The sequence below is a fragment of the Bufo bufo genome, chromosome 4 (genome assembly GCF_905171765.1).
Source record: "Bufo bufo chromosome 4, aBufBuf1.1, whole genome shotgun sequence".
NCBI lineage: Eukaryota > Metazoa > Chordata > Amphibia > Anura > Bufonidae > Bufo > Bufo bufo.
The window spans coordinates 626,901,382-626,925,789 of record NC_053392.1 but is presented as its reverse complement, the minus strand read 5'-3'; the positions used below and the strand labels follow the sequence as shown (position 1 = coordinate 626,925,789).

Here is a 24,408-nt window from a genome sequence, read left to right as displayed (position 1 = left end):
TGATAACTCGCTGAGTACACATTTAAGTAGATGTTTCCTGCAGTCCTATGTAACAAAACATATTTTATTGAGTTGTGCTCAATGACACAGTCAGCACTGCTGTACCGTGACCGGGGGGTGGGGGTCGCTCTCTGCGCTGTGCCGCCGCTGCTATTATCTCTGGGAACGTTCCACTTCACTAGGTTATAAAGTACAAGTGCGATATAAATCCCGCTATTTACATTCATTACAGTCGCACTTTTATCACCGGGAGGCGCGCACAGTGGAGCTGAGTTGTACCGCGGTTTATGTGGCCACTTATCCCGGGAAGAAGCTTCCTCTAAGTGTTTGATGTCGGTGAGCTGCACTCTTAAATTGTCGTTGGCGGCAGAGCCGAGGAAAATGGACACGTCCTGCACTAAATCTCCCCGAAAAGGCGAGTGTAGAAATGTCGGAGCTAGAGGCGCACCGGAGGAGCGCAGCGCATGCACAGTGAGATGTCAGGCCCTGTCCATGGGGGGGCGTCTTGATCTGCCCCCCTCGCTGCTCAAGGAGGCCGATTTCTGATCATCGGCCTCCTTGAAGGCTCATCACTACTTGTAACCGTTCTTACCGCTGCAGCTAGGGTCGCCCCCCCGGCCGGTATCTCATTGGCAAGGCCGGTATTTCAGCGCAGTGTTTTTTTCTACCGGTAATGTAAATTGCCGGTATTTTCCTACAACAACTGCTACTAATGAGCACTTCCATTGCTCTATTGTTATTCTAACTGGTGGCACTAATGGGGGCATTATTCTAACTGAGGGCACTAATGGGGGGCATTATACTAACTGAGGGAACTAATGGGGGGCATTATTCTAACTGGGGGCACTAATGGGGGGCATTATTCTAACTGGTGGCACTAATGGGGGGCATTATTCGAACTGGTGGCACTAATGGGGGGCATTATTCGAACTGGTGGCACTAATGGGGGGCATTATTCGAACTGTTGGCACTAATAGGGGGCATTATTCTAACCGGGGGCACTAATGGGGGCATTATTCTAACCGGGGGCACTAATGGGGGCATTATTCTAACCGGGGGCACTAATTGGGGCATTATTCTAACTGGGGCACTAATGGGCCCATTACTATTACTGGGGGGCACTAATTGGGGCAGTATTAATTCTGGGGCGCGCTGATGGGGGCATTACTATTACTTGGGGCATTAATGGGGGGCATTATTCTAACTGGGGGAACTAATGGGAACATTAATGGGGGCATTACTATTACTGGGGGACACTAATGGGGGCAGTATTCATTCTGGGGGGCACTAATTTGGGCATTAATATTATTGGGAGCCACAGTATGATAGCGAACACCCTGTATTAAGCCACGCCCCACAACCACACCCCCTTTGGGGGGTGAGATGTTCTGCAGTCCTGTTACTATAGCAGACCATGTTCACATATTGCTTCCATTACAGAAGCAGACATCGATGAGATGTTCTGCAGTCCTATTAGTATAGCAGCAGACATTGGTGAGATGCTCTGCAGTCCTCTTATTACCACAGTGCGATACTCTGCAGCCCTCACCTGATGGAGCCAATCATGTACGGCTGCGCCAGCTGGACGACGATCGCCCCGCTCCCCAGCTGGTGACAGGTGTACCCCGAGTCCCAGTCGTAATTCCTTGTGTCTCCGTTCAGCAGAGCGTTGCGGCTGCGGCTCACGCCCTCGATCACGCTGGCGCATTCTGCGATGGTGGCGACGTTCTCTGCGGGGACTGCAGGGACAGTAACACAATACATTATATAGGGGGTGCATTATATCATTGGGGGGGGGGGAATGAACTGGCCATAGGGAACTACTGGGATACACAGCACCCCCTGCACTCAGCAATTTCTACAATGTAGCAACTCGTGGCCGTTATCTCCATGGCAACCCGATTCCCACAGCAACAAAGTGTCAGCTCTCATCAGGCTGAGAGGAGTCACATATGTGGCCAAGAAGTATCCGCTCAGCACTCCCCGACATGAGGGGGCGGGGCTACCGGGCGGCAAATTAAAAACCGCCATGGAAACTGCTTAAATGACAATTCCCCAATAGCCCAGAGCAATCAGGACTCCTCCAGAGAGATCGGACACTTACCTGAGCAAACTCCTCTATAGACTGATTTACAGCAATCTGTAGTCTGCTAGATAAGAGGCCAACCAAGAACCCCACCTGCTGCTCTGCTCTTTCCCCATGCTTTGCACTGCAGCTCTGCTTCATTAGCGCAAAGGTTGGTGACTCCAGCTTAACAGCATTGCAAACTGTATCCTCTCTGCTGAGCAGCTCAGGTTGCTGCTGCCTTTTCCCCTTTCTTTACACTGCAACTCTGCTCCATCGCAGCCAGGAAGGTGGAGCTGTGCATTACTGGAGCCCCCTGGGCAGGTGGAGCTGTGCATTATGGGAGCCCCCCAGGCAGGTGGAGCTGTGCATTACTGGAGCCCCCTGGGCAGGTGGAGCTGTGCATTACTGGAGCCCCCTGGGCAGGTGGAGCTGTGCATTACGGGAGCCCCCTGGGCAGGTGGAGCTGTGCATTACTGGAGCCCCCTGGGCAGGTGGAGCTGTGCATTACTGGAGCCCCCTGGGCAGGTGGAGCTGTGCATTATGGGAGCCCCCCCAGGATGGTGGAGCTGTGCATTATGGGAGCCCCCCCAGGAAGGTGGAGCTGTGCATTATGGGAGCCCCCCCAGGAAGGTGGAGCTGTGCATTATGGGAGCCCCCCCAGGAAGGTGGAGCTGTGCATTATGGGAGCCCCCCCAGGAAGGTGGAGCTGTGCATTATGGGAGCCCCCCCAGGAAGGTGGCTGTGCATTATGGGAGCCCCCTGGGCAGGTGGAGCTGTGCATTATGGGAGCCCCCCCACCCATATATCGGAGGACAATTTCTTACCTATCAGTCCTTGCTCCAGCGTGAAGGTCTTGTGGGTGAACATGCACTCGAAGGCCACCAGGTGGAAGACTTTATTGACGGTGTTGTGGGTCCCCACGATCCGGACGTATCTGAAAGACACCGGGGCCCGACAATAAACATGGCGCTCACATTAACCCTTACAACACCTGCTGCATTGTTACCTACGTCCGCCATTATCAGAGGGGTTAAGGAGCTACCTCTAAGTGGTGGGAGCTTCAAATGGACCATGATTTCTGAAAGCAGCTCTGGATGTGACTACAGTAAATGATGGCTCAGCCTGTAAATCATCGTAATGGCCACATCAAGGAGATGCAAGGTTCTCCGGCCTCTGCCGTCTGAAAACTAGTAAAGACAGCTCTGGTTGTGACTGGAGGAGAAAACAACCTAGGGGCATTCTGCAGAAAAGGGGTGAACCTTGCAAAAAGCTTTATATGCAACAGGAGTAGAATAAATTGGAGTGCAGCTGAATAGTAGGGGCAGGAGTGAAGTGCAGGCTTCTGCAGCAAGGGACGGATTTTGAAGCTTTGTATGCAACAGGAGTAATAGAATTTTGAATGCAGCTTTGGATGTGGCCGGGTATAAGATATTTCATAACATTAACTGAAATGATGTATTTCATCAGCCTCCAGAGCTAAACTCACAATTCTGCAGGTTGAATTTCCCGCTCGTTTAGTGCCTTACACCAGGCTCCGTGCCGTCATCTGGCGATACCAGCTATGCCTTATAGGAGCTCAGTTTAGCGGATCGGAGGGGGGGGGGTGTAAACACGAGATGAGTAAAGGGTCACCTTGCTCACCCGATGATGAAGGGAACGCATCGCTCTGCTGTCCCATCTCTGCTCCACCTGCGCACGTCTCCTCTAATCAACTCAAGACGGAGCGTTAAATGAAACCAGGACACAAAGACAAGCGGAGGAAGAGCAATTGACCGGACGGCGCCTCAATGTGCGAGAGGAAGGTGACCCCTGGGGACGGAGCGCTGGAAAGTGACAGTACAGAAAACGTACCCCTCCCCCCACACTCTTCATTCTGCCCCATCCCAGCTCTAGCCCCTCAGTCGCCCTCATGTATGACCCCATGTAAGGTAGTGGGGGGTCCCCAACACCGGTCACCGCCTCTGCGTTCTCGATAGCCTTCTTTCCCCATAGACAATTTATGGAGTCTGAGCTCCTGAGGCCGCGGACATATCTCATCCAGAGCAGACGCTCCCCTCCGCCATATATCAGCGCGCCGGGAACCTTGAACAAGTGACTGGACGGCCGCAAGATGGCTGGACAAGGCGGTAAGGAATAAACGGGATAGAAAGACGGCGTCATCATGACCGACCTGTCCCCAGGAAATAAACCTCACCCTGTCAGAAGGGCTATCCTGTCGTCATATCTGTTTCTGGGAAAGCTGGGTGACAAGGGACAGGGCTGCTGCTGAGGCAGCCTCCACCAGGGCTGTTACCCAGCTTTCCTAGAGTCCTGACCAGCAACTACACATCAGGAAAGCTGGGTACCAAGCGAGATGCCCGCGGTGCAGTGCTCATCCAGCTCTCGCAATGATACATCTGCCCAATTATACACGGATACTTTGTTGCCAAGGAAGCAGTGATACATTGTTTCTGCTCATTCACCGATACAGTCTGGAAAAGCTGAAAAATGGCGAAGGCTACTTTCACACTTGCGTTGTTAATTCCAGAATTAAACGGATCGGTATTGATTTTACATATCAGGAGGCATCCGTTCCGTTAAGATGCGGTTGTGTGACATCAAAAAACAAAAAAAAAAAAAAACGGCTCCATCACTAAATACATTGAAACCCAATGGGAGTCGGGTCCGGGTTTTTTAGGCTCCAACAAAAAAAAAAAAAAAAAAAAAAAAAAAAAAAACACGGATTTGTCACCATTATTGTTTTCAGTGACGGATCAGTTTTTAGGACCATCACGTAGGACATCCCTATCTGATCCTGCATTTTAGAAGAAGTCTAGGAAAGCTGGGTGACGCCTCATCAGATCCACATGCCACACTGGTTGCCACCCAGCTTTTCCAGAGGCAGATTTACATAAGACATCGGAGAACGAAGTCTGCGGCAGCTCGGCACAAGAGGACTGGAGGCGACTAGGAATTTCTAGATTTTTGGAGGAAATTCTCTGAAAAACTGAGACTAAATGTAAAATTAAACTGTAAGCCCAGACCCCCCAGACTGTGCAGGGTATGGAGAGAATTACAGGTGAAAATGAGAAGTAATCCGGCGAAGCGTCCGTCTGCGCCACAATTAGAATAAGTGACTATCCCCCCCCCTCGTCCAATAATATTCACAGATCTTACCGACAAAATCTCTGCGAATTAACAGCAAACGTGCTGCACAGAGGCGATCGCTGGAGCAACAGCGCCTTCAAGTGGCAGCAAACGGGTACAACAGGCGGCAGCTCCGCCATCAATAATTCAGCGCAGGGAATGCAGGCGGCGTCCTCGGCCGGGATGTGTTTTAGCACTTCACCAGGCAGCGGTGTAAACATTGATTATTGAGCGGTGCACAATGTTACAGTAAAGTGCCCCCCCCCCAATGCTAAATATGACCACAATGGCGATCGCGCTGCACAGCGACGTAACGATTCGCCAGCCTGACGCTCTTAACATGCTTACCGATACCAAGTGACAGGTACAGCACCGGTCGGTGACCCGTGATGATACAGACCGGTAAAGGAGACGGCTGATTGTGGCGGCCACCCGTTGTTGTCCAGCCACGGAAGAGCGAATAATAAAAGGGGCAGGAGGAGGGGCCGCCGTCACTACTGGGGCAGGAGGAGGGGCCGCCGTCACTACTGGGGCAGGAGGAGGGGCCGCCGTCACTACTGGGGCAGGAGGAGGGGCCGCCGTCACTACTGGGGCAGGAGGAGGGGCCGCCGTCACTACTGGGGCAGGAGGAGGGGCCGCCGTCACTACTGGGGCAGGAGGAGGGGCCGCCGTCACTACTGGGGCAGGAGGAGGGGCCGCCGTCACTACTGGGGCAGGAGGAGGGGCCGCCGTCACTACTGGGGCAGGAGGAGGGGCCGCCGTCACTACTGGGGCAGGAGGAGGGGCCGCCGTCACTACTGGGGCAGGAGGAGGGGCCGCCGTCACTACTGGGGCAGGAGGAGGGGCCGCCGTCACTACTGGGGCAGGAGGAGGGGCCGCCGTCACTACTGGGGCAGGAGGAGGGGCCGCCGTCACTACTGGGGCAGGAGGAAGGGCCGCCGTCACTACAGGGGCAGGAGGAGGGGCCGCCGTCACTACAGGGGCAGGAGGAGGGCCGCCGTCACTACAGGGGCAGGAGGAGGGGCCGCCGTCACTACAGGGGCAGGAGGAGGGGCCGCCGTCACTACAGGGGCAGGAGGAGGGGCCGCCGTCACTACTGGGGCAGGAGGAGGGGCCGCCGTCACTACTGGGGCAGGAGGAGGGGCCGCCGTCACTACAGGGGCAGGAGGAGGGGCCGCCGTCACTACAGGGGCAGGAGGAGGGCCGCCGTCACTACAGGGGCAGGAGGAGGGGCCGCCGTCACTACTGGGGCAGGAGGAGGGCCGCCGTCACTACAGGGGCAGGAGGAGGGGCCGCCGTCACTACAGGGGCAGGAGGGGGGGCCGCCGTCACTACTGGGGAAGGAGGAGGGGCCGCCGTCACTACAGGGGGCAGGAGGAGGGCCGCCGTCACTACAGGGGGCAGGAGGAGGGGCCGCCGTCACTACTGGGGCAGGAGGAGGGGCCGCCGTCACTACTGGGGCAGGAGGAGGGGCCGCCGTCACTACAGGGGCAGGAGGAGGGGCCGCCGTCACTACAGGGGCAGGAGGAGGGCCGCCGTCACTACAGGGGGCAGGAGGAGGGCCGCCGTCACTACTGGGGCAGGAGGAGGGGCCGCCGTCACTACTGGGGCAGGAGGAGGGGCCGCCGTCACTACAGGGGCAGGAGGAGGGGCCGCCGTCACTACAGGGGCAGGAGGAGGGGCCGCCGTCACTACAGGGGCAGGAGGAGGGGCCGCCGTCACTACAGGGGCAGGAGGAGGGCCCGCCGTCACTACAGGGGCAGGAGGAGGGCCCGCCGTCACTACAGGGGCAGGAGGAGGGCCCGCCGTCACTACAGGGGCAGGAGGAGGGGCCGCCGTCACTACAGGGGCAGGAGGAGGGCCGCCGTCACTACAGGGGCAGGAGGAGGGCCGCCGTCACTACAGGGGCAGGAGGAGGGGCCGCCGTCACTACTGGGGCAGGAGGAGGGGCCGCCGTCACTACTGGGGCAGGAGGAAGGGCCGCCGTCACTACAGGGGCAGGAGGAGGGGCCGCCGTCACTACTGGGGCAGGAGGAGGTCTGTACATCGTCCACTGCAGTATGAACTGTGCCCTACAACACGTCGCTGCTGATGCCAACCTCTGGCGCCAACACTGCCACATAGCACTGACTCGCCCAGGACTCTTCTGGCGGACGTTCACATGTACGGAGCACATCTTGGATGAAGCATGAAGAAAATCTCACTAAAAACACTTTGGCGCCGCAGATAATATCGGACTGCTTCATTACAGTGACTGCTGGACTCACACGGCCGGGGGGCCCCTGAACTGACCGCCGCCCCTCCCCCGCCATAATGACTGTAATCATAGCCACAATGTTCAGGAAACAAATCAGTTGCGCAGTAAATAACGCCACTTACGACGTGACTGTTCGCGGCAGCTTCGTATTCAGCGCCCAGTGTGCGTCCGAGCCCATTACGCTTCATACCGCATGACGCATCCTTGCAATGATACCAGAATCTACAGGACACAGATGACAGAGCGGTCGCCTTCCACTCCACAAAAAGATTCCTGACGGATAATGACAGCTTCAAGGGCCAAAGCCGACCAATGGCGAGCGCTGCCAACGTCCTGCCACGTAATGGAAACAGATGTGTCCTTCACCGAAGACGCGACCAAACTCCGTGCCCAGCAGGAGCCGCACAGCTCAAAGGCAAAGCAAGCCGCTCAGCAAACCTGACCGGGTCCGCTCCAAACACATCACAAGCTGCAGCTAATCCCCCTGATCAACGTGAATATGTGTAGTCCTGTATATCACACAGTATATTTACTATACCTTCTGCACTCCAAATACATCCTGACAGATTAACAGACTTACTATGAAAATCTCCCCAGTCTGCCTATTATACTGCAGAGCTGCACTCACTATTCTGCTGGTGCAGTCACTGTGTACATACATTACTTATCCTGTACTGATCCTGAGTTACATCCTGTATTATACTCCAGAGCTGCACTCACTATTCTGCTGGTGCAGTCACTGTGTACATACATTACTTATCCTGTACTGATCCTGAATTACATCCTGTATTATACTCCAGAGCTGCACTCACTATTCTGCTGGTGCAGTCACTGTGTACATACATTACTTATCCTGTACTGATCCTGAATTACATCCTGTATTATACTCCAGAGCTGCACTCACTATTCTGCTGGTGCAGTCACTGTGTACATACATTACTTATCCTGTACTGATCCTGAGTTACATCATGTATTATACTCCAGAGCTGCACTCACTATTCTGCTGGTGCAGTCACTGTGTACATACATTACTTATCCTGTACTGATCCTGAGTTACATCCTGTATTATACTCCAGAGCTGCACTCACTATTCTGCTGGTGCAGTCATTGTGTACATACATTACTTATCCTGTACTGATCCTGAGTTACATCCTGTACTATACTCCAGAGCTGCACTCACTATTCTGCTGGTGCAGTCACTGTGTACATACATTACTTATCCTGTACTGATCCTGAGTTACATCCTGTATTATACTCCAGAGCTGCACTCACTATTCTGCTGGTGGAGTCACTGTGTACATACATTACTTATCCTGTACTGATCCTGAGTTATATCCTGTATTATACTCCAGAGCTGCACTCACTATTCTGCTAGTGCAGTCATTGTGTACATACATTACTTATCCTGTACTGATCCTGAGTTACATCCTGTATTATACTCCAGAGCTGCACTCACTATTCTGCTGGTGGAGTCACTGTGTACATACATTACTTATCCTGTACTGATCCTCAGTTACATCCTGTATTATACTCCAGAGCTGCACTCACTATTCTGCTGGTGCAGTCACTGTGTACATACATTACTTATCCTGTACTGATCCTGAGTTACATCCTGTATTATACTCCAGAGCTGCGCTCACTATTCGGCTGGTCACAGCGTACATGCAGTGCATTTGGAAAGTCTTTAGCCCCTCTTACTTTCCCATCATTCTGCCCTCAATCCCTCATAATGAGAAAGTGAAACAGAATTTTAGAAATTTTTGCTCATTTATTTCACTTAAAAAAAGGATAATTTGGCCTGGTTATAAGTATTCTTCCCCGTTAGGCCTCATGCACACAACCGTGGTTTGGGTCCACATCTGAGCAGCATTTTTTGCAGGTCAGATGTGGAACAATTCATTTCAATGTGGCCGCAAAAGATGCAGACAGCACTCTGCATGATGTCCGCAAAAAAAAAAAAAAGATAAAAAAATAGTCCTATTCTTTTCCGTATCACGGATGTGGATAGGACTGCTCTAGGGACGCATGTTCTATTCCGCAAAATGCGGAATGCACATGGCCGACATCTGTGTTTTGCGGATCCGCAATTTGCTGACCATACAACGGACACGGTCATGTGCATGAGGCTTACTACGACACTTGACATAGGGCTCTGCGGCCCTCAATTTCTCTGGATCATCTCTGAGATGTTTCTCCACCTTGATTGGAGTCCAGTGGATTGGAGATTATTTATTTGACACAGCCCTGTCTATATAAGATCTCACAGCTGACAATGCATCAGAGCAAACACCAAACCATGAGCAGGAGAGAACTGCCTGTAGAGCTCAGAGACAGGATTGTGTGGAGGCTCAGATCTGGAGAAGAGGACGAACACATTTCTGCTGCACTGAGAGTTCCCAAGAGCACAGAGGCCTCCATAATTCTTACATGGAAGAAGAAGAACCAGGACTCTTCCTAGAGCTGCCGCCCTCCAAACTAAGTAATCGTTGGAGAAAGGCCTTGGTAAGAGAGGTGACCAAGAACCCAAGGGTCCCTCTGGCCGAGCTCTAGAGATCCTGTGTGCAGATGGGAGAAACTTCCGTAAGGTCAATCATCACTGCAGCCTCCACTAATCTGGGTTTAGGGCCGAGCGGCCAGAAAGAAGCCTCCACCCAGTAAAAGACACGTGAGAGCCGCCTGGAGTTTGTAGAAAATCACATAAAGAACCTCAGACTGTGAGAAACAAGATTCTCTGCTCTGATGAAACCAAGATGGAACTTTCCGGCCTCAATTAAAAGTGTCATATCTGGAGGAAACCAGGCGCCGCTCATCTCCTGCCCAAGACCATCCCTACAGTGAAGCATGGTGGTGGCAGCATCATGTCTGGAGGAGACCAGGCGCCGCTCATCTCCTGCCCAAGACCATCCCTACAGTGAAGCATAGTGGTGGCAGCATCATGTCTGGAGGAGACCAGGCGCCACTCATCTCCTGCCCAATACTATCTCTACAGTGAAGCATGGTGGTGGCAGCATCATGTCTGGAGGAGACCAGGCGCCGCTCATCTCCTGCCCAAGACCATCCCTACAGTGAAGCATAGTGGTGGCAGCATCATGTCTGGAGGAGACCAGGCGCCACTCATCTCCTGCCCAATACTATCTCTACAGTGAAGCATGGTGGTGGCAGCATCATGTCTGGAGGAGACCAGGCGCCGCTCATCTCCTGCCCAATACCATCCCTACAGTGAAGCTTGGTGGTGGCAGCATCATGTCTGGAGGAGACCAGGCGCCGCTCATCTCCTGCCCAATACCATCCCTACAGTGAAGCTTGGTGGTGGCAGCATCATGTCTGGAGGAAACCAGGCGCCGCTCATCTCCTGCCCAATACCATCCCTACAGTGAAGCATGGTGGTGGCAGCATCATGTCTGGAGGAGACCAGGCGCCGCTCATCTCCTGCCCAAGACCATCCCTACAGTGAAGCATAGTGGTGGCAGCATCATGTCTGGAGGAGACCAGGCGCCACTCATCTCCTGCCCAATACTATCTCTACAGTGAAGCATGGTGGTGGCAGCATCATGTCTGGAGGAGACCAGGCGCCGCTCATCTCCTGCCCAAGACCATCCCTACAGTGAAGCATAGTGGTGGCAGCATCATGTCTGGAGGAGACCAGGCGCCACTCATCTCCTGCCCAATACTATCTCTACAGTGAAGCATGGTGGTGGCAGCATCATGTCTGGAGGAGACCAGGCGCCGCTCATCTCCTGCCCAATACCATCCCTACAGTGAAGCTTGGTGGTGGCAGCATCATGTCTGGAGGAGACCAGGCGCCGCTCATCTCCTGCCCAATACCATCCCTACAGTGAAGCTTGGTGGTGGCAGCATCATGTCTGGAGGAAACCAGGCGCCGCTCATCTCCTGCCCAAGACCATCCCTACAGTGAAGCATAGTGGTGGCAGCATCATGTCTGGAGGAAACCAGGCGCCGCTCATCTCCTGCCCAATACCATCCCTACAGTGAAGCATGGTGGTGGCAGCATCATGTCTGGAGGAAACCAGGCGCCGCTCATCTCCTGCTCAATACCATCCCTACAGTGAAGCATGGTGGTGGCAGCATCATGTCTGGAGGAAACCAGGCGCCGCTCATCACCTGCCCAATACTATCCCTACAGTGAAGCATGGTGGGGGCAGCATCATGTCTGGAGGAAACCAGGCGCCGCTCATCACCTGCCCAATACCATCCCTACAGTGAAGCATGGTGGTGGCAGCATCATGTCTGGAGGAAACCAGGCGCCGCTCATCACCTGCCCAATACCATCCCTACAGTGAAGCATGGTGGGGGCAGCATCATGCTGGGGAGACCAGGCGCCGCTCATCTCCTGCTCAATACCATCCCTACAGTGAAGCATGGTGGTGGCAGCATCATGTCTGGAGGAGACCAGGCGCCGCTCATCTCCTGCCCAATACCATCCCTACAGTGAAGCATGGTGGTGGCAGCATCATGTCTGGAGGAAACCAGGCGGCGCTCATCTCCTGCCCAAGACCATCCCTACAGTGAAGCATGGTGGGGGCAGCATCATGCTGGGGAGACCAGGCGCCGCTCATCTCCTGCCCAATACCATCCCTACAGTGAAGCATGGTGGGGGCAGCATCATGCTGGGGAGACCAGGCGCCGCTCATCTCCTGCCCAATACCATCCCTACAGTGAAGCATGGTGGGGGCAGCATCATGTCTGGAGGAGACCACGTGCCACTCATCACCTGCCCAATACCATCCCTACAGTGAAGCATGGTGGGGGCAGCATCATGCTGGGGGGACAGGAAGACTTGTCAGGGTGAGGGAAAGCTGAATGGAGGAAAGTACAAAGATATTCTTAATAAAGACCCCATGCAGAGCTCTGGACCAACAAGACAATGACCCGAAGCACAGAGGACAACACAGGAACGGTTTCGAGCCCTGAACCCAATGGAACATCCCTGGAGAGACCTGAAAATGGCCGTCCACCGACGGCTCCCATCCAACCTGCCAGGGCTTGAGAGGATCTGCAGACGCCAGAAAATCCCCCAATCCAGGTGTAAACCTTGTGGCATCATCCCCAAGAAGACTGGAATCACTGCCAAAGGGGCCGAAGACTTATGTCCCGAGTAAAGGGGCCGAAGACTTATGTCCCGAGTAAAGGGGCCGAAGACTTATGTCCCGAGTAAAGGGGCCGAAGACTTATGTCCCGAGTAAAGGGGCCGAAGACTTATGTCCCGAGTAAAGGGGCCGAAGACTTATGTCCCGAGTAAAGGGGCCGAAGACTTATGTCCCGAGTAAAGGGGCCGAAGACTTATGTCCCGAGTAAAGGGGCCGAAGACTTATGTCCCGAGTAAAGGGGCCGAAGACTTATGTCCCGAGTAAAGGGGCCGAAGACTTATGTCCCGAGTAAAGGGGCCGAAGACTTATGTCCCGAGTAAAGGGGCCGAAGACTTATGTCCCGAGTAAAGGGGCCGAAGACTTATGTCCCGAGTAAAGGGGCCGAAGACTTATGTCCCGAGTAAAGGGGATGAAGACTTATGTCCCGAGTAAAGGGGCCGAAGACTTATGTCCCGAGTAAAGGGGCCAAAGACTTATGTCCCGAGTAAAGGGGCCGAAGACTTATGTCCAGAGTAAAGGGGATGAAGACTTATGTCCGGAGTAAAGGGGATGAAGACTTATGTCCGGAGTAAAGGGGCCGAAGACTTATGTCCGGAGTAAAGGGGATGAAGACTTATGTCCCGAGTAAAGGGGCCGAAGACTTATGTCCCGAGTAAAGGGGCCGAAGACTTATGTCCCGAGTAAAGGGGCCGAAGACTTATGTCCCGAGTAAAGGGGCTGAAGACTTATGTCCCGAGTAAAGGGGCCGAAGACTTATGTCCCGAGTAAAGGGGCCGAAGAGGCGCCCACCTGACGCTAGACTGATGGGGTCAGACTTTTACCCCGGCCCTGGCCATTTTCTTCCTGCCCCGCTGCTCCAATTAGCCAAGCTCTGCTTCGGAGCAGCAACTGTGCAAGCGCAGCTAGCTGGAAGTGTAAAGTATTACTGGGGAGAACTGCCACCCAGCTTTCCAGTATTCCTCATCATCTCACAGATGATGCCTCCATACAGGAGCAGAAGAACGGTTACAGCATGATTAACCCTTCAGATCTGTGCGTTAGCCACAGTGGCGGCCATATCGGTCATCACCCAGCTTTTCCAAAAATGGATACAAAGAAACAACAATAACAATGGGACCGGGGGGATTTTCTGGTTTTAGGGGCGACGCTCCTTGATCCTTGCTGCGGTGAGGACAGAGGACTGCGGATGCTGCAGAGGAGAAGAAGGGAGTGTAATTCAGAGAGGAAGACGGCGGCGGAGAAGATTTAGGGGAGTGCGCCTCGGAGAGGCTCCAGTCAATCTCCCGGAGTTTATGGCCGCTCAGTAAATGTTATTTGAGTCTTACAAAGCGGCAGGTTCTACAAGCGTCTAGAAATCCATCCATCCAGAACCGGAGGACCGCGGTGAGCGCCGCAGCCTGTCTCGCTGATCCGTCCATTGATGGATATGGGGGAAGGATGAAATGGAGACCGCCGCCTCGTGTTTTATGTCACTAACCTGTGAACACGGAGCGGGCGCAGAGTATAGATTATCGTAACCGCCGCATCGCTGAGGACGGATGACACCAAAATGGATGAGGGACGATTAGGAGACAGAAGAGAACTCATCTGCCCTGGAAGATGAAGGGGAGACGCCACTCGCAGAGCACTCAGCCGGCATTGGGGCCTTAAAGGGGAACTCAAATTCAGGTTGAAACATTGTAACAGTTTGTGGAATCTTAAGAGCTATTTGCACCTGATAACTAAGCCCCGCCTCAATTTACACCCCTCGCCCCCCCCCCCCCCCCCTAAATAAAGGCCATGATGGATTTCAGAGAAGTGGCCCCTTTAAAATCGTGTCTTTCTACAGGAACGGAATTCCACATGGAAACTGTCACAATGCAGAGAAACATGTCAAGTGGTGCAATTTACCTCCAGAGCTGCATTCACTATTCTGCTGATTTCCTGTTCGCTCTCGGGGTCTTAGATTCTTATACTTGCTGGTTTAATCTGTGATCACAGAGGCAGGCGTGGTGCATTATGGGAGATGTAGCATACAGACCAGGCACGGTGCTGAGAGCGCAAGACGCCCTAAATACGCAGGCAGTAATTTACCATGTGGTCTTTATAGGACCCCGGTTGTCCACATCACCCCCACAGTCAGAGCAGGGACCGTCCACGTCACCCCCACAGTCAGCGCAGGGAGCGTCCACGTCACCCCCACAGTCAGCGCAGGGAGCGTCCACGTCACCCCCACAGTCAGCGCAGGGAGCGTCCACGTCACCCCCACAGTCAGCGCAGGGAGCGTCCACATCACTCACCCCCACAGTCAGCGCAGGGACCGTCCACATCACTCACCCCCACAGTCAGCGCAGGGAGCGTCCACGTCACCCCCACAGTCAGCGCAGGGAGCGTCCACGTCACCCCCACAGTCAGCGCAGGGACCGTCCGCGTCACCCCCACAGTCAGCGCAGGGAGCGTCCGCGTCACCCCCACAGTCAGCGCAGGGAGCGTCCGCGTCACCCCCACAGTCAGCGCAGGGACCGTCCACATAGCTCACCCCCACAGTCAGCGCAGGGACCGTCCGCGTGACCCCCACGGTCAGCGCAGGGAGCGTCCGCGTCACCCCCACAGTCAGCGCAGGGACCGTCCACATCACTCACCCCCACAGTCAGCGCAGGGAGCGTCCGCGTCACCCCCACAGTCAGCGCAGGGACCGTCCACATCACTCACCCCCACAGTCAGCGCAGGGACCGTCCGCGTCACCCCCACAGTCAGCGCAGGGAGCGTCCACGTCACCCCCACAGTCAGCGCAGGGAGCGTCCACGTCACCCCCACAGTCAGCGCAGGGAGCGTCCACGTCACCCCCACAGTCAGCGCAGGGAGCGTCCACGTCACCCCCACAGTCAGCGCAGGGAGCGTCCACGTCACCCCCACAGTCAGCGCAGGGAGCGTCCACGTCACCCCCACAGTCAGCGCAGGGAGCGTCCACGTCACCCCCACAGTCAGCGCAGGGAGCGTCCACATCACTCACCCCCACAGTCAGCGCAGGGAGCGTCCACATCACTCACCCCCACAGTCAGCGCAGGGAGCGTCCACGTCACCCCCACAGTCAGCGCAGGGAGCGTCCACGTCACCCCCACAGTCAGCGCAGGGAGCGTCCACGTCACCCCCACAGTCAGCGCAGGGAGCGTCCGCGTCACCCCCACAGTCAGCGCAGGGACCGTCCACATCACTCACCCCCACAGTCAGCGCAGGGACCGTCCGCGTGACCCCCACGGTCAGCGCAGGGAGCGTCCGCGTCACCCCCACAGTCAGCGCAGGGACCGTCCACATCACTCACCCCCACAGTCAGCGCAGGGACCGTCCGCGTCACCCCCACAGTCAGCGCAGGGACCGTCCACGTCACCCCCACAGTCAGCGCAGGGACCGTCCACATCACCCCCACAGTCAGCGCAGGGACCGTCCACATCACCCCCACAGTCAGCGCAGGGACCGTCCACATCACCCCCACAGTCAGCGCAGGGACCGTCCACGTCACCCCCACAGTCAGCGCAGGGAGCGTCCACGTCACCCCCACAGTCAGCGCAGGGACCGTCCACATCACCCCCACAGTCAGCGCAGGGACCGTCCACATCACCCCCACAGTCAGCGCAGGGAGCGTCCACATCACCCCCACAGTCAGCGCAGGGAGCGTCCACATCACCCCCACAGTCAGCGCAGGGACCGTCCACATCACCCCCACAGTCAGCGCAGGGAGCGTCCACATCACCCCCACAGTCAGCGCAGGGAGCGTCCACCTCCCTTCCCCCCCCCCAGTCAGACAGTTAGTTGCACTGCCGTCCATGTGTCCGATATTAAAGTCATTTTTAATGCTCGGAGACAATTATAAACTTTCCGTTTGTTTAACCGCTGACTCGGCGCGACCGTTATTCGCAGACATTTCCCAACACAAACTGTTGTGTCTCCTACAGGAGTAATTGGGACTTAATTGCTGCGGTACATAACGTAGATAGAGCGCGCAGAGCGCTGATCAGTCTCACTCTGTTCTCCGGCTCAGGAGGGATGGAAAACCACCTCTGAAATCCAGAGAAGCGATTAGACGAGGAGGAAATGTGGCTATAGTCCGATCCGCGGGTCTCACGTAGAATCCCCCCACCCAGCGAGCGGAGGAGGCGTTAATATAGACGATATTACACTCAGCACAACGTGTGGGGATAAAATCAGTGCAGACGTCAACTCTCAGGATGGGGGTCATCTGCTAAGACTGCAGCACAGTAGTGAAAAGGAGGTCTGGAGGTCTAAGGCAATGAATGGATTAAGGTCTGTTTTCCTGATGCTCTAGGGTAGCAAATGGGTTAAAGTCTGCTTGGTCTAGGGTAGCGGTGAATGAGTTAAAAGTCTACTTCCTTTGTGATCTAGGGTAGCAAATGAGTTAATGTCTGCCTCTTTGCTGGTCTAGGGTACCCAATGGGTTAATTTCTGCTTCCTTACCAGTCAAGGGTAGTGGTGAATGGGTTAATTAATTCATCCCTGGAGGTCTAGGGTATTGGCGGATGGCTTCAGTCCAGCTTCCCCGGTGGTTTAATGGTGGTGAATGGGTTAATGGGCCTGCTTTGCTGGTGGTCAACAGTAGTCAATGCATTACCGTTTCCCTGGTGGTCTAAGGTACTGAATGGATTCCTGCCCGTTTCCCTGGTGGTCTAGGGTAGTGAATGGATTCCTGCCCGTTTCCCTGGTGGTCTAGGGTAGTGAATGGATTCCTGCCCGTTTCCCTGGTGGTCTAGGGTAGTGAATGGATTCCTGCCCGTTTCCCTGGTGGTCTAGGGTAGTGAATGGATTCCTGCCCGTTTCCCTGGTGGTCTAGGGTAGTGAATGGATTCCTGCCCGTTTCCCTGGTGGTCTAGGGTAGTGAATGGATTCCTGCCCGTTTCCCTGGTGGTCTAGGGTAGTGAATGGATTCCTGCCCGTTTCCCTGGTGGTCTAGGGTAGTGAATGGATTCCTGCCCGTTTCCCTGGTGGTCTAGGGTAGTGAATGGATTCCTGCCCGTTTCCCTGGTGGTCTAGGGTAGTGAATGGATTCCTGCCCGTTTCCCTGGTGGTCTAGGGTAGTGAATGGATTCCTGCCCGTTTCCCTGGTGGTCTAGGGTAGTGAATGGATTCCTGCCCGTTTCCCTGGTGGTCTAGGGTAGTGAATGGATTCCTGCCCGTTTCCCTGGTGGTCTAGGGTAGTGAATGGATTCCTGCCCGTTTCCCTGGTGGTCTAGGGTAGTGAATGGATTCCTGCCCGTTTCCCTGGTGGTCTAGGGTAGTGAATGGATTCCTGCCCGTTTCCCTGGTGGTCTAGGGTAGTGAATGGATTCCTGCCCGTTTCCCTGGTGGTCTAGGGTAGTGAATGGATTCCTGCCCGTTTCCCTGGTGGTCTAGGGTAGTGAATGGATTCCTGCCCGTTTCCCTGGTGGTCTAGGGTAGTGAATGGATTCCTGCCCGTTTCCCTGGTGGTCTAGGGTAGTGAATGGATTCCTGCCCGTTTCCCTGGTGGTCTAGGGTAGTGAATGGATTCCTGCCCGTTTCCCTGGTGGTCTAGGGTAGTGAATGGATTCCTGCCCGTTTCCCTGGTGGTCTAGGGTAGTGAATGGATTCCTGCCCGTTTCCCTGGTGGTCTAGGGTAGTGAATGGATTCCTGCCCGTTTCCCTGGTGGTCTAGGGTAGTGAATGGATTCCTGCCCGTTTCCCTGGTGGTCTAGGGTAGTGAATGGATTCCTGCCCGTTTCCCTGGTGGTCTAGGGTAGTGAATGGATTCCTGCCCGTTTCCCTGGTGGTCTAGGGTAGTGAATGGATTCCTGCCCGTTTCCCTGGTGGTCTAGGGTAGTGAATGGATTCCTGCCCGTTTCCCTGGTGGTCTAGGGTAGTGAATGGATTCCTGCCCGTTTCCCTGGTGGTCTAGGGTAGTGAATGGATTCCTGCCCGTTTCCCTGGTGGTCTAGGGTAGTGAATGGATTCCTGCCCGTTTCCCTGGTGGTCTAGGGTAGTGAATGGATTCCTGCCCGTTTCCCTGGTGGTCTAGGGTAGTGAATGGATTCCTGCCCGTTTCCCTGGTGGTCTAGGGTAGTGAATGGATTCCTGCCCGTTTCCCTGGTGGTCTAGGGTAGTGAATGGATTCCTGCCCGTTTCCCTGGTGGTCTAGGGTAGTGAATGGATTCCTGCCCGTTTCCCTGGTGGTCTAGGGTAGTGAATGGATTCCTGCCCGTTTCCCTGGTGGTCTAGGGTAGTGAATGGATTCCTGCCCGTTTCCCTGGTGGTCTAGGGTAGTGAATGGATTCCTGCCCGTTTCCCTGGTGGTCTAGGGTAGTGAATGGATTCCTGCCCGTTTCTCTGGTGGTCTAGGGTAGTGAATGGATTCCTGCCCGTTTCTCTGGTGGTCTAGGGTAGTGAATGGATTCCTGCCCGTTTCCCTGGTGGTCTAGGGTAGTGAATGGATTCCTGCCCGTTTCCCTGGTGGTCTAGGGTAGTGAATGGATTCCTGCCCGTTTCCCTGGTGGTCTAGGGTAGTGAATGGGCTAATACATGCTTCCCTGGTGGTTTAGAATAGTGAATGGTTTAATGTCTTTATCTGGGGGTCTAGGGTGGTGAATAGGTTAATGTTTGTTTCCTTGGTGGTCTAGGCTAGTGGATTGTTTAGTTCCTGCTCACCTGGTGGTCAAGGATAGTGCAGTGATTAATGTCTGTTTCCCTGGTGGTGTAGGGTAATGGAGGGGTAAGGCTGTGTTCACACGAGCAATCAGCAGCCTCTCCCCTAGAGTCAACTGCAAAGATCCCTGGAGTCAGAGACGGTGGCTCCATCAGACCGAAGCAATCAATGTGCGGCTCTGCAAGACCACGACTACAGCTTGTTATGGGGGGCGGTGCCATAGCACGTATACACCATTAGGTGGCGCCATACCAGAGCGATCCCATTACCAGTTGGGGGTGTTAATAACAGCACATTATTTACTAAAACAGACATGTTGGGGGGAGTGGACCGATCCTCTGTAACATCACGAGTGTCTGGAGTGACCCTTTAAATATAATGAATCACAGGCTGTCAAAATCTTAGCTGTGGGAAATATTAACAATATCGCCATCTTAATCAGTGGGGCGCAGGATAGCGTTATTACCGCTGATGTGAGCAGATCCGTACTCCCCCCGCACCAATCGCCGGCCGTAATGTCTGGAAGCTTTATCTTCTTATCCGGAGAGAGGTGATAAAACGCGGCTCCTCGCCCGCGCCGCCCGCTGCTTTAGGAGTCTTTGGAGCTCTAAGGACGGAGAGAGTTTAATCGAAAACTGCAAAGCCAACGAAAACAAGCGCGCGATATTTCACTGCTGAGCCGTCAGCGGCGAACCTGTCCCCTGCGCACAGCGGCGGATTACTGATCCAGAAGGAGCTTTAAGGAGAGAAACCAAAAAGTTCCCCTATTTATAGTGAGCGGCGAGTGCTGGCGTTACACCCCTGAAAAACGGATTCATTATTGGCCGCCATGGCATGGTGACTTCTTATAAAGCAACGAAATGTATTAACGAGACTTCATTCAATTTAAAAAAAGTACTAAAAAAAAAAAAAAAAAAATTAAAGGCTCTTAAAAATTACAATCCGAATCACGCCCATGTTGTAGAGGGCCACTTACAGGTAGATGGGATGCATCCGCTGCATCTACGCGATGCTTCGTTATAAAGTTATTGCATTTGAAAGGTCAGTGTGACTAAGGTTATAGAGGGGGGGGGGGCGCTGGTCCATTTGTATTTATGAAAAGTGATATTCCCAAGCGGTGGTGAAAAGTGGTACTGCGCGTAAGAGTCTAACTCCTAATATAGCCAGAGTCCTGATTTAACCCCGTCATAGACGTTTTATAACACTGTATAATATAATATTATACAGTGCTTTGTAAAGACGAGGCGTGATCCTTTTAAATATCACAGATGCGCAATGGGTTTTGTTCCTAATTCACATCTAGAAATGATGGAAAATTAATGCATTTCCAGGCTCGGCGCTGTGACCGAATCGGATAGAAGCTCGGTTCAAGAGAGGGGGGCGCTGTTGCATTGGTGCTTTGGGAAAATCACTGCCCCAAGTGGTGGTTAAAAGTGGTACTGCAAGTAATTCCACATCAGCGGCGGTAAAGAATAGGGTTAGGGGAATTCTTTAAAAAAAAAAAAACGCACCAGGCAGAGTCCCCTAAAATATGGTTCCCTTCATACACTAAGACATGGAGAAATTCAGCTTCCATAAAAATCTGATAAAAAGCCGTAAGCACGGACAACGGCGTCTACGCATTTTGGGTGATTGCATACCAACCCTTACGCATTGGCATCAAATAATAGATAAAATTTCCCAAAAATGAAAATCAAACCATCCAAAGACTTTTTTTTTTTTGACAAGTATAAGAATAAGGAAGGGGGCGCTGTTGCATTAGTGTCTAAGAGAAAAAACATTGAATTAGTGGAGAAAAGTGGTACTGCAAGCGAAAGGGAAAAAAGTGATAAATTGCCATGGCACCGACGCCCCCCGAAACATCAGAACTTCGTATAAACCGGCAAGAGGAGGTCTCAGGCTTTACAGAAACTGGGCCGGAAAATTTCCTGAAAGTCGCCGAGTGTTCTTTAAATCTCGCAGACTAATGATGTCATTGGACGATTAGCTATCTGCATGAAGGGAAATGGAGGTTTAATAAGTTCAGCTCCAGGAGGCTGGGAGCGGCGGTAAGTGAATGACTTATCTCTGCTGCTGATCCCGCTTATTTCCTCGCCGCCCCGCGCCGCTCCGTGCTCCGCGCTGATATGTCCATCACTCAACGCTCTGACGCCGCCATTAATTATTGAAAACATGTTTTGGCAGAAAACGATTCTATTAGAAGCGGCAGAAATAACCGGCAGAGTTCAGGAGCGCCGTCGGAAGAGTCCGAGGCGGTATTAATGGACTCGCCTATCTGAACGCCTCGTACGCGGGCGAGAAGCGCCATTAATTAGTCTGCAATCAGAGCGGCGTAATAATCGTGCGCAGTCTGGAACGCTCCACGCCGCGAACATCATATCGATATAGAATATGGGAAGAAACATTTAAAAGAAATTGCTACATTTTAGTTTTTTTCTGAGCCCCTCCATTACGGACTTGACTGGTTTTGGCGCTGGTATATACAGCTGCAGGCTTGTTACAGTGTATCAGGGCGCTCTCCCTCATAATGAGCCTGGGAGGTGGATCTAGTCATTCATGTTTTCATTCCCTGACAGGAAGCAGAGATAATGGTGAGAACAGTGGATTAGAAAGCGGTATACCGCCGGAGGTGCTGGTCACGGACGGGAGGAGGCACTTACCGCCGCCGCCTCCTGCTGTGAATCCCGCAGAGCTGCTGGTGTGAACACTCCCCGACGACATCTCATCATTCCCTATATAATATTGCAGTCCACACTTCCACGTGGCGGCTGGGAGCTCAGGAGTTAACTCAAACCCGCACTGGCCGGGACGCACAACACAGCGCCCTAGACCTGCGCCAACATGGCCGCTAATGAGAGGATGCTTCTCCCCGCGGGCGTCTCGCTAATTAATGATGAAAACTTGTGGAGCTGGAAAGTTTCAAGGTGGACGAGGCACTAAATACGTCTCCGATGACACAGCGGCCATCTTTGGGAGGCCATTAATAACGCAGCAGCGGCCGGCACCTGACTCATCTAATTGGTTTCAGCTGGCGCAGCGTTTTCCCGGGGACGGACGGCGGTATCTCTGGCCGAGGTGACAGGGAAGACGTGACAATCTCCGCTTGTGACAGCTGGCCATATCTGACATCAACGTACTCCGGCCCCGCGGCATCAGAGATTCTGTCACATCACACGTTATATACAGATACTGTCTACATATAACACGGAAACGTGTCGCTACCTGGATTTACGGATAATAAACTGCATTTCTTCCTATGCTCTAGTCATAACCAGAGCTGCATCAACTGCTCTAGACCTCACTGCTGCCCCCGCTGGTTGTAGGCAGTATTACTACATACACTATTCTCTCCTGTTATCTCAGGCTCCAGACCTCACAGCTCACTGCTGCCCCCGCAGGTTGTAGGCGGTATTACTACATACACTATTCTCTCCTCTCCTGTTATCTCAGGCTCCAGACCTCACCGCTCACTGCTGCCCCCGCTGGTTGTAGGCTGTATTACTACATACACTATTCTCTCCTGTTATCTCAGGCTCCAGACCTCACCGCTCACTGCTGCCCCCGCAGGTTGTAGGCGGTATTACTACATACACTATTCTCTCCTCTCCTGTTATCTCAGGCTCCAGACCTCACCGCTCACTGCTGCCCCCGCTGGTTGTAGGCGGTATTACTACATACACTATTCTCTCCTGTTATCTCAGGCTCCAGACCTCACCGCTCACTGCTGCCCCCGCTGGTTGTAGGCGGTATTACTACATACACACTATTCTCTCCTGTTATCTCAGGCTCCAGACCTGACGGCTCACTGCTGCCCCCGCTGGTTGTAGGCGGTATTACTACATACACACTATTCTCTCCTGTTATCTCAGGCTCCAGACCTCACAGCTCACTGCTGCCCCCGCTGGTTGTAGGCAGTATTACTACATACACTATTCTCTCCTGTTATCTCAGGCTCCAGACCTCACCGCTCACTGCTGCCCCCGCTGGTTGTAGGCGGTATTACTACACACACTATTCTCTCCTGTTATCTCAGGCTCCAGACCTCACAGCTCACTGCTGCCCCCGCTGGTTGTAGGCTGTATTACTACATACACTATTCTCTCCTGTTATCTCAGGCTCCAGACCTCACCGCTCACTGCTGCCCCCGCTGGTTGTAGGCTGTATTACTACATACACTATTCTCTCCTCTCCTGTTATCTCAGGCTCCAGACCTCACAGCTCACTGCTGCCCCCGCTGGTTGTAGGCGGTATTACTACATACACTATTCTCTCCTGTTATCTCAGGCTCCAGACCTCACAGCTCACTGCTGCCCCCGCTGGTTGTAGGCTGTATTACTACATACACTATTCTCTCCTGTTATCTCAGGCTCCAGACCTCACAGCTCACTGCTGCCCCCGCTGGTTGTAGGCTGTATTACTACATACACTATTCTCTCCTGTTATCTCAGGCTCCAGACCTCACCGCTCACTGCTGCCCCCGCTGGTTCTAGGCGGTATTACTACATACACTATTCTCTCCTCCTGTTATCTCAGGCTCCAGACCTCACCGCTCACTGCTGCCCCCGCTGGTTGTAGGCGGTATTACTACATACACACTATTCTCTCCTGTTATCTCAGGCTCCAGACCTCACAGCTCACTGCTGCCCCCGCTGGTTGTAGGCTGTATTACTACATACACTATTCTCTCCTCTCCTGTTATCTCAGGCTCCAGACCTCACGGCTCACTGCTGCCCCCGCTGGTTGTAGGCGGTATTACTACATACACTATTCTCTCGTTATCTCAGGCTCCAGACCTCACCGCTCACTGCTGCCCCCGCTGGTTGTAGGCGGTATTACTATATACACACTATTCTCTCCTGTTATCTCAGGCTCCAGACCTCACAGCTCACTGCTGCCCCCGCTGGTTGTAGGCTGTATTACTACATACACTATTCTCTCCTCTCCTGTTATCTCAGGCTCCAGACCTCACAGCTCACTGCTGCCCCCGCTGGTTGTAGGCTGTATTACTACATACACTATTCTCTCCTGTTATCTCAGGCTCCAGACCTCACAGCTCACTGCTGCCCCCGCTGGTTGTAGGCTGTATTACTACATACACTATTCTCTCTTCTCCTGTTATGTCAGGCTCCAGACCTCACAGCTCACTGCTGCCCCCGATGGTTGTAGGCTGTATTACTACATACACTATTCTCCCCTCTCC

At 53.7% G+C, this 24,408-nt stretch overlaps 1 protein-coding gene across 3 annotated transcripts in view; it reads right to left on the bottom strand.

Annotated features, from left to right (window-relative positions):
* Nucleotides 1-24,408, bottom strand: part of BTBD9 (BTB domain containing 9) — a 90,892-nt gene that overhangs the window by 23,740 nt on the left and 42,744 nt on the right. For all 3 annotated transcript variants that reach the window (XM_040430774.1, XM_040430775.1, XM_040430773.1), the window contains exons 7-8: nucleotides 2,893-3,002; nucleotides 1,550-1,739 (exon numbers count right to left, since the gene is read on the bottom strand). In XM_040430774.1, the coding sequence (XP_040286708.1) occupies nucleotides 1,550-1,739; nucleotides 2,893-3,002 (300 nt within the window). The remainder of the gene's footprint in view (nucleotides 1-1,549; nucleotides 1,740-2,892; nucleotides 3,003-24,408) is intronic.